At 39.0% G+C, this 13,372-nt stretch overlaps 1 protein-coding gene across 1 annotated transcript in view; it reads left to right on the top strand.

Annotated features, from left to right (window-relative positions):
- The first annotated feature begins 4,767 nt into the window (after positions 1 to 4,767).
- Positions 4,768 to 13,372, top strand: part of dnmt3ab (DNA (cytosine-5-)-methyltransferase 3 alpha b) — a 35,727-nt gene continuing 27,122 nt past the window's right edge. The window contains exons 1-4 of the mRNA XM_030787339.1: positions 4,768 to 4,824; positions 6,368 to 6,548; positions 9,628 to 9,735; positions 12,806 to 13,151. Coding sequence (XP_030643199.1) covers positions 6,471 to 6,548; positions 9,628 to 9,735; positions 12,806 to 13,151 — 532 coding nt within the window. The 5' untranslated portion in view covers positions 4,768 to 4,824; positions 6,368 to 6,470. The remainder of the gene's footprint in view (positions 4,825 to 6,367; positions 6,549 to 9,627; positions 9,736 to 12,805; positions 13,152 to 13,372) is intronic.

The raw sequence follows: 13,372 nt of genomic DNA, 5'->3' as shown, positions 1-13,372 counted from the left end.
TGCTTTTGAAATTTTAAAACAAACAAAAAAAAAGCTCCTTTATAGCATTACGTTGATTTTTGGATGCTTCCTCAATTGTTAGCAACTCTCTCTCCTTTCTTTTTTATTTAGGATTAGTTTAAAAGCTTCAAAGGACGTTTAAGGGAATGATGTTCTAATAAAACGTCCTTGTGCCAGGTTGAGATAAATTAACTTTGAGTAAATGTGTCTTTCTTAAGGTTACTGAAAAAAAAAAAGCTTTATTCAGTTAACAGGGACATAATTGTGTGAAATTAATTAAACTGGTGCTCAGGGAATATGGAACGCTGTGGAATGCAGTAGCAGGGCTTTTTGAACAAATGAATGGAATTGACTTCAGATGTGCTGAGGTCTGAGGTCAAAGATGAGCACACATCATAAAAACCTTATGGAGGAAAGTGTTTGGCTGATGCCAGGTGACAGAACCTGACAGCTGGTTGCCGTCAGAGGATGTAGGGTTGGTTATGAAGGTATAATGTTGAGAGCGGGCATACGCTTTCAATAGAATGAATATGTGGCAGATGTAGAGCGTACAGATGTGCATAGTCAGTCCTAAAGCTTTATCGCTGTCATGAGGAAGAAAAGCAGGTTCAAGGTGCTTGAGAAAGATTTCAGGTACAATATTTGCATTTATTTAGATAATTTAAAAGTAGAAAAATATTTGATTTGTTTGTCTCTTTTGGTTTTTGTTGCAGCAGAAGAACAATATTGTTATTAAAGTGTATAAAACGTATAAAATACGAATATTTTAGTTTCTGACTACGATAAAATATGAATGTTGAAACTAAAACTGGATGGGCTCTTGGAACAGGCAAGGTTTACATTAGGCTAACATACTCAGAACAAAAACATCACTTTTGCAGGATGCCATGGAATAGCAATCATTCGAATAACTGCGTTGCTGAGCAAAGACTTATTGTTTGACACTGAGGAATTTTAAGTAACCTTATCTTATAAATGAGAAGATCTCACTCAACCCATTGTGTGAAAACAAAACTGGTGTTTCCTCTTTAAGAGTTGGTGTTACTGTATTCACCGTTTTTTTTTCTAAATTTTCATAATACTAGCTGTATGTTAAAAATGAACAATTTTTTTTATGTTTTATGTTAAGAAAATAAAAAAAAAGCATTAAATAGCTATAAAACCACTGTTATCCAGCAGGTCTAGTATAAAAATGTTGTGGGCTATTGAAGGATAACAAACTACCAACACTCAGATTAAGTTATTTGTTACTTGATAAAGTTTGACATGAGCAGAGCCACACAATTTCAAAAAAAAGGGAAAAAAAGAGAAAGAAAAACAAATGAGAAAATTAGATTGATCATGTTCCCCTTTGCTACGAATATGAATGCAATATTCTGATATAGCTGTGTGCCTAGATGTTCTGTATAAAAGTGCTGTTTAAATAACAAAATAATTAATCTGCACATGTGCAAGTCTAACATTAGCTATTTTTAGTATGTGACTCTGTAGGAATGCCTCATTATTTATCTGTGTTCATGAGAAAAGTTGTTGGTTCCTGTTCATCCTTTCAATTTGTGCCAAAACATTTGCAGATCCTTTTGTGTGTCATTTTGTCTTCGTTCTGTGTGTTTGTGTGTGTGTGTGTGTGTTTAACCGCAAGTTATTGATTATGAATTTACTGAAGTAGTCCACTGGGAGAGTAACCCATATTAGGAAGCCTTAAAAGGTTGAAACTTAATACACCTTGGACAAAAATGAACCCTGGTTGAACCATTGAGTCAATAATTTACTGGTAGTTTGTGTACGTTATATGTTGCTTATCCTAACCTTAGAACCTCTTGTGTTGTCTTTGTGGGACAGACCAATTCTTTAAGTAACTCACCATAACAGTATATTCATTAACCTCTAAATGGCCTATCATGATTTAATATGCTGTTTGCAGAACAACATATGTTGGTTAAAACACACAAGCTCTTGTGAATTTATTCTGTTGGCATTTAAGGTTTAGCTGTTGGGAAAAATAAAAAAAATAAAAGTATTGTTGATTATGGTATGTTATTTTTACAATCACGATTTGTTGTATGTCACCTAATATCTGTCTTTTTGTAAAATTATTAAAATGTGAAACATGAAAACGATTGACTTCTCTGCTCATACTATTTCTGTTCATCAAGTGCATCAAGTCACCACTGACATCTTCCTCTGGTTTGAGGTCATTAATGTTGGCCTCCCAAGGATCCAATCCAAGAGAATGTTTTGGGAAGAAACATACTGGGTATGCTGCATTGACTGGGAATAGCAAGAGATGGTACTTTTGAAACGCCAAAGACGACTGAATTTATTTTGCAGAACTTTTTTCATCCCCTCTGACAGCCGCTCCTATATTCAAATCCTAGCCTCTGTGGCTACAAAATATGTCGTCCTTATTTCCTCATAGTTAAAGCATATTTTTTGCAACCCTATGGCCTAAAATATTTCCAATTATGGAAGTAAAGCTATGACCCCTTGGTGTAGTCATTGTTGAAGACACTGATATGTAAGACATTGTAGGAGGAGAGAGATGCAGTTAAAATTAGAGAGTGAGAGAGAGAGAGAGCGAGAGAGAGGGAGAGAGCAGATAACCCCTCCCAAATGATGGGAACCTCTTGTGGCTGTCCTTGGCTGAACCATTCCATGAGAGAGTCTACTACAGCCATGTCATGTGCTCTCTGGTTCCTCGGATGCTTCCAGCTCAGTGAACCACATCAGTTCCACTGTTTTCTACCTCTTAAAGAGCTCTGCTTGGCCTTCTGTAATTTGTTTTGTTTCTACTTGCAAGGAGGCTTTGCCTCTGGCACCAGGGCTGACAACCTGAAGAAAAAATATGGAATATCTTTGTCTAGTGGGTGTTGTTTTGATTATACATGTTATGCAATGTGACTTTGAGGTATTTAAACTGCCACAATCCTCTCAGGAAAATGGGGGGAAATTCTGTAATACATATATATACAGGTAACAGCTAAAACAGAGGAAACACCAATAAAAAGTGTCTTAATGTAACTATGAACAACCTGTACAGCTTCAGTGCATGTTGAAGTAGATTTATGAAGTGTTTAGGGCTCATCTAGAAGGATGCAATGCTCTTGTTTTATGAGAAATTCCATCTTTGGTGTTTGAGTGATGGTGATGGAAATTGCTGACTCAGGCTCTCCCAAAAGGGTTCAAGTGGGTTGAGACCAAGTGTTTAAAATGTCCATGGAATGTGATGCACTTGGGTTTCATGCTCACAAAACCACTCAGTGACCATTTATGCCATGTGAATGGGACTCTGATGTCCTGACCCTCCTTATCAGGATAAAATGCTCTGCATAGAATAAAGGTGTTCATTAGGAATGTCTTTGTATTCACTGGAATTTACCTTGTCCTTAAAAGGGTTGAATGCACTTAAACTATGTCAGGAAACCATGCACAATAACAGATGGAAAGATATTTGCAGTCTGTTGACTTGTCTGTTTTATTTCGCATCCTTACCAAATATACAGACATTACTGTTCATAAGCAACATGCTCTCAAGCACAGCTGACACTAGACGTTGACTTCTTTCACTCAGACTTCCTTGCCAGTATCAGCTCAAAAACACAAGCTGAGCAGTGTCTTCATCACTGATGTTCCCAAATGTGCTCCAGAACAACAGGCCTTATACCTGACTTGAAACATGATAAGACATTTAGTCCTTAATTAACTCAGGAAACAACTCTGTTTGGAAGAACACGATTTCAGGTGCACTTTTTTTTCTTTAACTTAATTTAGTCAAGCGTTTTATTAATTTTGGCAGTTGTGAGACTTTGAGCTTTTTCTGGCAACAAGAATCTATGAATCCATCGATCATGCCAAGAAAAAGACATGTCATAAAAGCAGTGCTGCCACAGACATAATGTCAAAGAGTACACTTTTAGTGAGAACAGAATTTACAAATTAACTTAAGACTGAAAGACTGTAACATATCAAAGAAGTACCAAGGTCTGAAGCATTAAAAGCTGACTGATCAGTTCCCTATACTGACGATTCATCCTCAGTTTAGCATTCAAACAAGCAGGGACCTCAGTCAAACACCAGAGCCTCTTAAATTAAATGCAGTTTACAGATTGTGTTCTAATGCCTGACATGGAGTCAATGATCACTCTAAGAGGTTAAGAGATTAATTCATTTGTTGTGCTAATCTTATAGAGTCATCGTGCATGCCTGCTGAAAGTTCAGATAAAATATCTGGAAACTTGTAGTTGTCACAGGAGTTGATTTCAGGCTCTATGCCATTTGTAGGTTTATATTGTATTTAGAAGTATTTTGTAATTGTATTTGAGTATTTTGAATATTTTGTTAAGACTTCGGAAAAGCAGTTCTATAAAATGTGTATTATATCTCAAGCTAATTATGTAATAATTCCAATAATGATTGTTAAAGCCTAATTTCATAAAGCCATTCATTTTTCGGTGTTATCCATCCCACGATTCATTTACAGCCAATCCAATATTTGTACAATATTTGGGTAGATGCCATAAAACTCTCATCAAACGTAAGCGAATTTACAGTCTATGCACGTTTTAAAAGCCATGCCAAGGATATGGCAAAAATTTACGCTCGCATCTATTTATGAACGGGGTGTACAAAACCCGACCTGCAAAACACAACTATCGTTAGGACCTTGTAGAAAGCTGCTAGCAGTGCGCTGGTCTCTGCAGTGTGAGCCGAGCATCTGGAGGAGTGCTGGCCGGCTAGGGAGGTGGAGGACGGGGAGAGAAGCAGAAGGAGGATCCGGGAGCCTGCGAAAACAAAAAGGGTCAGGCCTGGGACTTGGCAAAACGGGTAATTAACATTGTGATCAACATAATATATATTATGCCCCGTCATCAAAATGATCTTTTCATATGCGTATCTATTTGGGATCAATTATAAGCCCTTTACGCGGGCGCTAGCCATTGCCGAAAGGACAGGCAGCCGTTTTTCTGCTTTTGCAGATGTGGGATTTAGACATTGCGATATGCACTTGAACTTGATGACCGTATTTGTAGAATCAGAAGCGATTTTAGTCACAATTTTCAGCCGGCGCGAAATAGGATTTTGTCTTCCAAACGGCTGTGGCCTGCCAAAGGGTTTTATTTATAACATTTAATGCAGATATGGCCGGAAAGGCGGACGAAACTGGTCTTTTAAAGAAAATACAGGTGACGGTGTGACAAATACGGTTTCAATACCTTGCCCAGAATATATATATATGCCCTGGTAACACCAAATTTAAAAAACAAAATGTTCAATTTTGTGACCTGAGCCGATACTGTAACACCATATTGAGTGGGGCAAGCACTAAATTAGTTATTTTTTTATTCAAAATTGAGGGAAACCATTACCAAGTCTAAACGTCATTTATTTAAGCTACCTTCAAATGAACGTAACAGGAGCTCGTTTACACTGTTGACACCAAAATATTCAGCACATACACGTGTATAAAGTACACCATGTACAGACCTCTTTATGACCCACAGTTTTGCTGAAATACAGCTACGGGGATCAATACAGTAGAATTTGGGAAAATCCATACGTGGAAATACGAGCGAGAAGTGGCCATATTATAGCCATATTACCTTTACACGTAATTTCCATAGTCATCTCATTACGCAAGAATAGGAAAGGTGCCCTGCCATATACATTCATTTCGGAAGCATTAAAAGACACGGTTTCGGAAACTCAGACATCCTGTCGCATGTACTTAAACCTAACGTGTCAGTTTCTTGCTTAATCAAGTCTTAAATCCCATATACACATATGTTCCCGAAAAAAAATCCCATGAAAGGGCCTGTTGCCGAGCCCTTTTAAAGAGCTTCGGGGAACAAAACCATTAGTACACCTCCAATCAGTTGGTCAGTATCGGTTGTGTTATTGGACAGGATGACTCAGTGGAGCTTCTGAGAATGCCATAACACCCCCAAATCATACATTTACACAGGAGTTTCACCACGTCCTCTTTGAAGGGGTTTTAGAATGATAAATCCCCATTCGAAATATTTGCCATGAAATATGAAATGAACCTACTCTTTCTTTAATACCCTGATGTCATGTAATTTATAAATGATCAGCAATCTATAATGTACCAGCATGCTTTTCATATATAATAAAAATGTTTTGTTCAATAAACAAATAACTGTAACTATTAACAACTCTGTTATTGTTAGAGAAGTAAATTGGACATTAATTATTACACATGAGTGAAAACAGGCCAGTGGCCCATTTGCAGGCCGATCAACACGGCAACTTACATAGAAAGTAAAACAATTTCACAGATAAATTTGTCAGGCTAATTTGATTTCTATTCACTGCTATAATACGTGTTTTATTTTCTGTTTGATTGCAGGGGAGCTGAGAGAAGGAGGATCACTTAATCTTTTTTTGTTCTTTTATTTTTGTTTTGACATTTTTTGGCTTTTGTACCACATTTGACTGTAACTCTTTCAGCAATGCCGTCCAACACTGTCACCGATGCCACCAATTTCAAAAGCTCAGACTTCAGGTGTGAGGCTGCCGGGAATCAAATGGTAAGGGGGCACATCTTAGTTAGGTGACAGCCTCAGCACAACTTTACTCTCACTGCAATGGCAGTACTTTACTCTCACTACCGTTCTATGAAATGATCAAACACAAGTATCAAAATACGTGGAGAGCCCAGTGAATTCACAATTTTGAGGAATATTTTGCTGTAATGAACAGAATGTGGAAGGCTTTATGTTCTGAATGCATCTTTGAAAAATTGCACATCAGTTTAATTTGTACCACAGAAGGATGGTGAAACTGCTTCATCAGCAATGTGAATATTTAGAAATGCTAAAATCTAATGGCCCATGAGTATCACAGAGTTTTACCAAGCCCCAAAAAATGAATTGTTTATCTGTGGAAACTCCTGCAGACTTCAGAAGGAAAGAATCCCAAAGATTGTAAAGTATTTTAAGAGGTTTATCTCGAAAAAATTCTCTGATTATTAACAAATTCTTAGCCCCCATTTACCACGTGAAAAAGGTTTGTTAGGTACAAAAAATGGAAGTATCCAGTCAGACATGAGGCAGTAAGGTTTGCAAAAGGTTAACAGGAAGGTGTGAGTCATCCATTAACATGTACAAAGTTACGTATAACATGGGCTCCGAAGGCCTGATTGGCTGTAACCACAGCCAGCATGTCTGCAAGACGAAGCCTCTTTGTCAGTGAGCGAAGGGTGATTGTTGAGGCTTGCCTGAAAGGAACTTAAGCCATCAAGACAGTCCAATTTGATTTTATATGAGTGGCAGTGTCACAATTGATGTGAGTGTGAGACTGACAGGCATAGCCTACTCAACAAGGGTCAACAGTGGGTGGAGGTGCTTGACAGTGGAATTATCTCAGTGGCTCAAACACACAAGCATAGCAGGCAAGTAACAGTTTGGTTGCTCCAAATTTGGATAAGAGCAAACGTGGTCAACAACCTGGTTGGTGTCTTTACATAGTAATTATTCAGTCTGTTTTTCCATGCATCATGACACAATAGCACATTTTACAGATTTCAAGCAGTTCTCAGTGGCACTTTTTTCTTATGCCAGTATTTTAGCCCTTTGACACATTTATTTGGATGCATTTCTTGTGAGAGGCTATTTGTGTGAATTTGTCCTTTATTTTCTGTTCCTGTACAGACTCTGTAGTGTCACAATGCTACCATACTGTTCTAATTGTCTTCCTAGCGCCATGAGGTTCAAGTTATTCTCATTTACTGTGGAGGTAATAGTGATTTCTGTTGTAACAGCGTGCAGTGACGTGGGTGTTGGCTGGTGCTGTGGCGATGGAGGGTTGGGGGGGGGGGGGTTGCATTGCCGCCGTATGGCTGATTTATGAGGGGACTCATCCTCTTCCTCCCTTACAACCATGTAGCTATGCAATGCTCGTAGTCCTGTTGCCTGGCAACAGACATTGCCTTAAATAACCGGCTGCAGACAGAAATAGAGCAAGGATATTGACAGTGTTAGTGAGTTCACACAAGGCAACAAAAAAATGTTGTACCCCTTTTATTGTTTGTCTTTGTTGGTACTATTTAGTATTGTGGAGAGTACACTGTATCTGTCATAACACTGAAATGCTCTGTTGTTTTTCTGGTACAATGTACCACTGACCTATATCTTTGGACTAGTTTTTTTTGCATTAGGAATTCAGATCATATTTTTAACTCACTGTAATTGTAACGAACTCCCAAATGGCTTAAATTTATTAGCGCCGGTGATCATTTCAGTACATATGAACCTGGTAAAATGGTGATATTGTTTCTGTGGATCTGTGAATGTGGATGGGTTTTTTTGGCATGTGTTCACTGATATGTATTATCTGACCCACTGATGATGTTCCTTTGTAGTCCAAAAATGTAAAAACATGAATTCAGCAGAAACCAAACTATTTACATTCATGTCTACAAAGGCTGCCCACTAGTCATCCTGCACAGTTTAATATTTACACACATCTAATATTAATTACCTATTTGTAGCTTGTGATCTTACTGAAGTCTCACTGGATTTTAGGGGGCCCATATGGAAAATCATAGTTATCATAGCTGATAATTTTGGGGGGTTTACTCCTGTGATTATTATAAATAAACACTGTCTGTATTTGGTTGCTATTATTAACACACCATATGAATCCATTATGATTATTTGGACCAAAAGCTATTGACACATTGCCTTCACCACCTCGTTCTTGTCACCATGACTGATAATCCCTATTAAACATTCAGATATTTTTGAATGTTTCTGGCGCTAATCAGAGAGTTCTTTCACATAGAACTGAAACACCAAACTCAGCGTGTTCATTAAGCCTCATTTCCAGTAGTACAGTAGGAATTCCTCCTTCTTGGTCACCCAAGACAGTAAACTCTGAGCCTCTGATTTCTTCACCAACAAGACTGTCTGTTTCATTTGCATTCCGATAGAAAGCCACTGCTTGTATTCAGCCAATGCTGAAGCCAGTAGCATCTACATTAGTGTCATTTTCTTTAACCCCCATCTACCCTAGGCTTTCTCAGCTGGGCTGAGAGTGGGGTTTTTGTTACACAGGGGAAGACACGGTTGTGTTAGACAAAGAGAAAGTGAAGGGGGAGAGAAAGAAAGACCAGTCAGGGGGCTTTGTCACAGTGTCAAGAGGAAACTGAGTATGTTAGGTCAGTTCTGAGGCTGTGGAATCCTCACTTCATAGCGACTCAAAGCAAGATGTCATTCAAATTCAGTCTCTCTCATTATCTAAATGTCTGTTCCCCGCCCAGACCCCCTCAGATGGGGAAAAAAGAAACTCCATTTTAGGTGTTGAAGTGTCTTTAAAAATGCAAAAGGAAGAGTTTTTTTTTTTTACAGTAGTCTTTTGATGGATTATGTTGTTATTTTCATTATTGTAATTTTTTTTAACTTGGCTTACACTGTTTTAGCTTTTACCATCTCAAGATGTTGTAAGCTATGCGCCAACATCCTAATTCCTTCACGAAAGAAAAAATACGCCATTTTTTAAAGTGAAAAAAAAAAAAGCTTTCTCTTTTGGCATTTAATAAGTCAAAAGGAGAAATGTTATAACATTTTGTAATTTTTTTCATTATTTTTGCTGTCACGTGTCGTGCAGAGTGAGAACTTGGTGCTGGAGAAGACTCTGGCTGCGGAGGAAAGGCCGTCGAATAGTAACCCCCCTCGCAAGGTTGGCCGACCTGGCCGAAAACGCAAACAGCTCCCTGTGAGTATTACTACTACTGAACAGCACCACAAGCTGTGAAACACTGCTGTCAACACACAGGCCTACACCTTACCACAGCTCTTATACACACATACACTCCAAAGCCTCGCTGATTTGAGCTTAAAGTTTACTTTTACTAGTTTTTCACATAAACACAGGCATGGCCGGTCTGATTTTGTATGTGAAACGGTGGGAGTCTCATTAGTTGTTGTAGTTGGAATGTGACGTATGATAATTTTAATAAAATGTGAAAGATTCTCATGAGATGGTATGTAAATTTTCTAGTCTCAGGAAAAAAAGTAACTTCATTAGTTATGATATCAGTTACAAATATACGACTGTCTGATTTTCCATTTTGGTATGTGATCCCAGTTCTGTTTTTTTACAGAATAATTCATCAACATCTTTGATCTTTGCAGTTACTCTACAGGCAGATTGTGCTTTGTTTATCTGTCTAACTCTAGGCTATGATATCTAGTGCCGCTCATTCAGTGCATGGGTAGTGTGTGTGTGTGTGTGTGTGTGTGTGTGTACATGCGCGTGTGTTTGTTTAGACTATGGCCTTAGCCCCTAGAATGGAGCTGGTCCAGGTCACTAGGTCAGTGAAACGGTTGCATAAGGCTATTTTGCTGTCAGAATCTGCTATCTGACTCATTTGTCTGTGTTTTTTTTTCAGTGTCTTAATGGCAGATACATCTCTCTCTCTCTCTTGCTGCTTCTCTCTCTCACTCTCTCTCTCTGTCTGCTGTCTCACTGCGTCATTAGTCTTTTTCTGTCTCAACTATTATTTCCCCCCTTTTCTCACACTTTTTCACTTCCTTCTCACTTAATCTCTTCTTATTTTGGCCGTCTGTCTTGTTGACCCGTTCTTCCGCTTTCTGTTCTCTCTCAGTTTGTTGATCCTCACCTCCCTTAAAGAAAATTGTAGTTATTTTCATGTCTAGGCACTGGTAAGCATCCTTGGCTTTGAAATGCTTTTACTGTATTGAAAAACATCTCCGTTCTTGCATAATTAATGAGGGCAAGTCAGGGCATGTGGATGTTCAGCTGCACCACATTCTCCCTGTATTGTCCACAGGGAGTCATTGGATTGGATTATTTAGATATCCCAGTCCTTCAACAGGTCATTCCGGTAATTGCATGAGAAAATAATCGCCCTCTGTGAAATATTACCTGTTGGTAGACAGATACAGTAATGTCAGACCTGTATTCTGGAGCGATATGAAGCAGTAAAGGCACTGACTGTGAAGAACTCTGATTGTGTTATCACTCCTAGCCCTGCCATCTCACTGAAATATCTTAGAATTGTAAAGCTGTCTGACTGAAGCATTGTGCTTTCAGCTGTGGCAACAGGAGTGATGATAGGTGTTTTCCCTCTTGTAAGATGTGCTCCAGTTTTCCCTCTGACCTAGTAATGGCATTGTTTCCCCATGTCTTTTTTTTACGCTATTTTTACACCGGAGAACACGGGCTACTGAGACAGCTCTCTTCCTGCCATTTTCCATCTCGGAAAGCCTCTTACCCAGGCTTTGTATGTCGTATAGATTAGTCTCATGGTAACAAAGGAAAAATATCAAGGCACATATTCAAGCTTTAAAACAATACTGGTCCTGGGTATGCTTTTTAATGTAGCTTAAACGTAATTTAGGTCCATTTTTAAACAGTAAAAACTCTTTTATGGTAGGCTGGGGCGCATTGAGAGTCTCCTACTTTACTGAATGAAATGATTTTAAACAGACACACTGCATGTCAGAGATGTAGTTAAAACATAGCAAACGAAAAAAAAAAGCAAAAACATTCCTCTTTGACAAACAGCCAACATTCCTTGGATACCTTCACCCTGTTGTAATGATAAGTGCAAACTGAGACAAACAGAAGGAATGTACAAAAGTGTATAGAAAATTTGGGTTGAATTTTTGAAGTACATCTCCTCTGAAAAAGGTTAACTAACAGTTTAGACATGTTAATGTAGTATTATCATTCTTACATGCAAGGTGTCAGTGAGGTCCTCTAATGCCATATTGACACAAAACACTGGAACACCATAGAGATTTTTATCAATGACAGACAAAGAGAACAATGAAATGTCAACCCAGGGTGTTTATCGTTCTTTTTAAGTGGAAGTTGTGAAATTGGCTATTCACGCCGTACGTCGATCTCTCCCTTGTGAGAGTTCATTGGATGTGCTGATTCAGTCAGGGGTAGCAGCAGCTGGTTCAGAGAGAGAGAGAGGGAGAGAGAGGGAGAGAGAGAGAGAGAGAGAGAGAGAGAGAGAGAGAGAGAGAGAGGGAGAGAGAGAGAGAGAGAGAGGGATGCCAGAGTCACCACGGCAGTGCTGTGCTCCTCAGGCGCCCAATCTGTCAGACTGTGTTTGAACAGCTTCTCATATCAATCTTGTTTCTGTTCTCTAATACCAAACAGGTGCTCAGATCTGTGGATTGATGTATGTTTGTGTGAGTAGAAAAACACATAGCAACCTGAGGGAAGAACTCTCACAGAGTTTTGTGTTGGAATTGTCTGAATTGTCATGGTTTTTTAATGCGTGAACTGGTAAACCAGTAAATTCCTTGACCTACAGAGATATGTAGTTGGTAGAGCAAGTGCGGAACTTTTTTGGACTTTTGCAGATGAATATTAAGACTATGGCCCATTTGCTAAATCTATTTGTATGTAAGAGGTGACTGAGGCAAAGATGTAATTTTTAGTGAGTCTGAAATAATTTTGTCAAGTTTTCTGGCTTTTCACTGATTCTTAGCTTGTAGGATGTATAGTTTCAGTAGTGAGTGGACTTTGCATTTTATAGATAGAAAATCATCATTTTATTTCCTTCTTTTAAAGAACACACTTTTGTAATTGTTATGTTGGTCAGAAATCATATTAGTTAAAATTATACAGTTAGTGATTTAGCCATCACATGAAAATTCTTTATATTTTGTCTCAGTAAGTTGGATGAGACAGGAAAAATCTTTTTGGGTGTAATTAAACAGCGGTATAGTGGGGGAGGGTGGCACTGTTGTGTAGAGGAATATGTGTATGCATAGCTGAAAAGATTGTGATTTTGTTCATGCAGGTGGAGGGCTGTGGGCCCATGAAGGAGAGAGTGGGCGGGACTAAGAATCACAGGGGGGTGGAGCTGCAGTCCTCAGCGCAGGTTCAGAATGGAGATGTGGGTAGTCACGGAGACAGAACCTCTGAAGCCTGCCGTCCAAAACAGGAGAAGAATGCCTCAGAAAACGGTCTCTCTGGCCAGGCTGGCCGCAGGGCCGAGTGTGCTGCAGATTCTGCCATGAGCCCCTCCCTGGAGAATGGATTCAGTGTCGGCCGAGATGAACAAGGCTCCGAGAAGGACAAAGAGGAGACACTGCCAACACCGCGCAAGAAACGAGGGAGACGGAAACTAGAGCGGCCAACTAAATGTGAGTCGCTCTGTGCCTCTATCGCATCGTATTTCACAGCTGTCTGTACTTTGAGCCATTGAGCACTTTCTGGGCCAAGAGCCAGACATACAGTATTCCATTGTGACGATATAAGCATTCAGCATGTATCTTTTGAGTTAATCCGTGCTGTAAAATAGCATTTAATAATCTTGCCACAATGTTTGTGTTGGCAACTTGTTGACAGACATACTGAATCTGTG

Source organism: Chanos chanos, chromosome 10, assembly GCF_902362185.1.
Source record: "Chanos chanos chromosome 10, fChaCha1.1, whole genome shotgun sequence".
Taxonomy (NCBI): Eukaryota; Metazoa; Chordata; class Actinopteri; order Gonorynchiformes; family Chanidae; genus Chanos; species Chanos chanos.
Note: the sequence above shows the minus strand (reverse complement) of the source record. Positions and strands in the feature narration are given on the sequence as shown.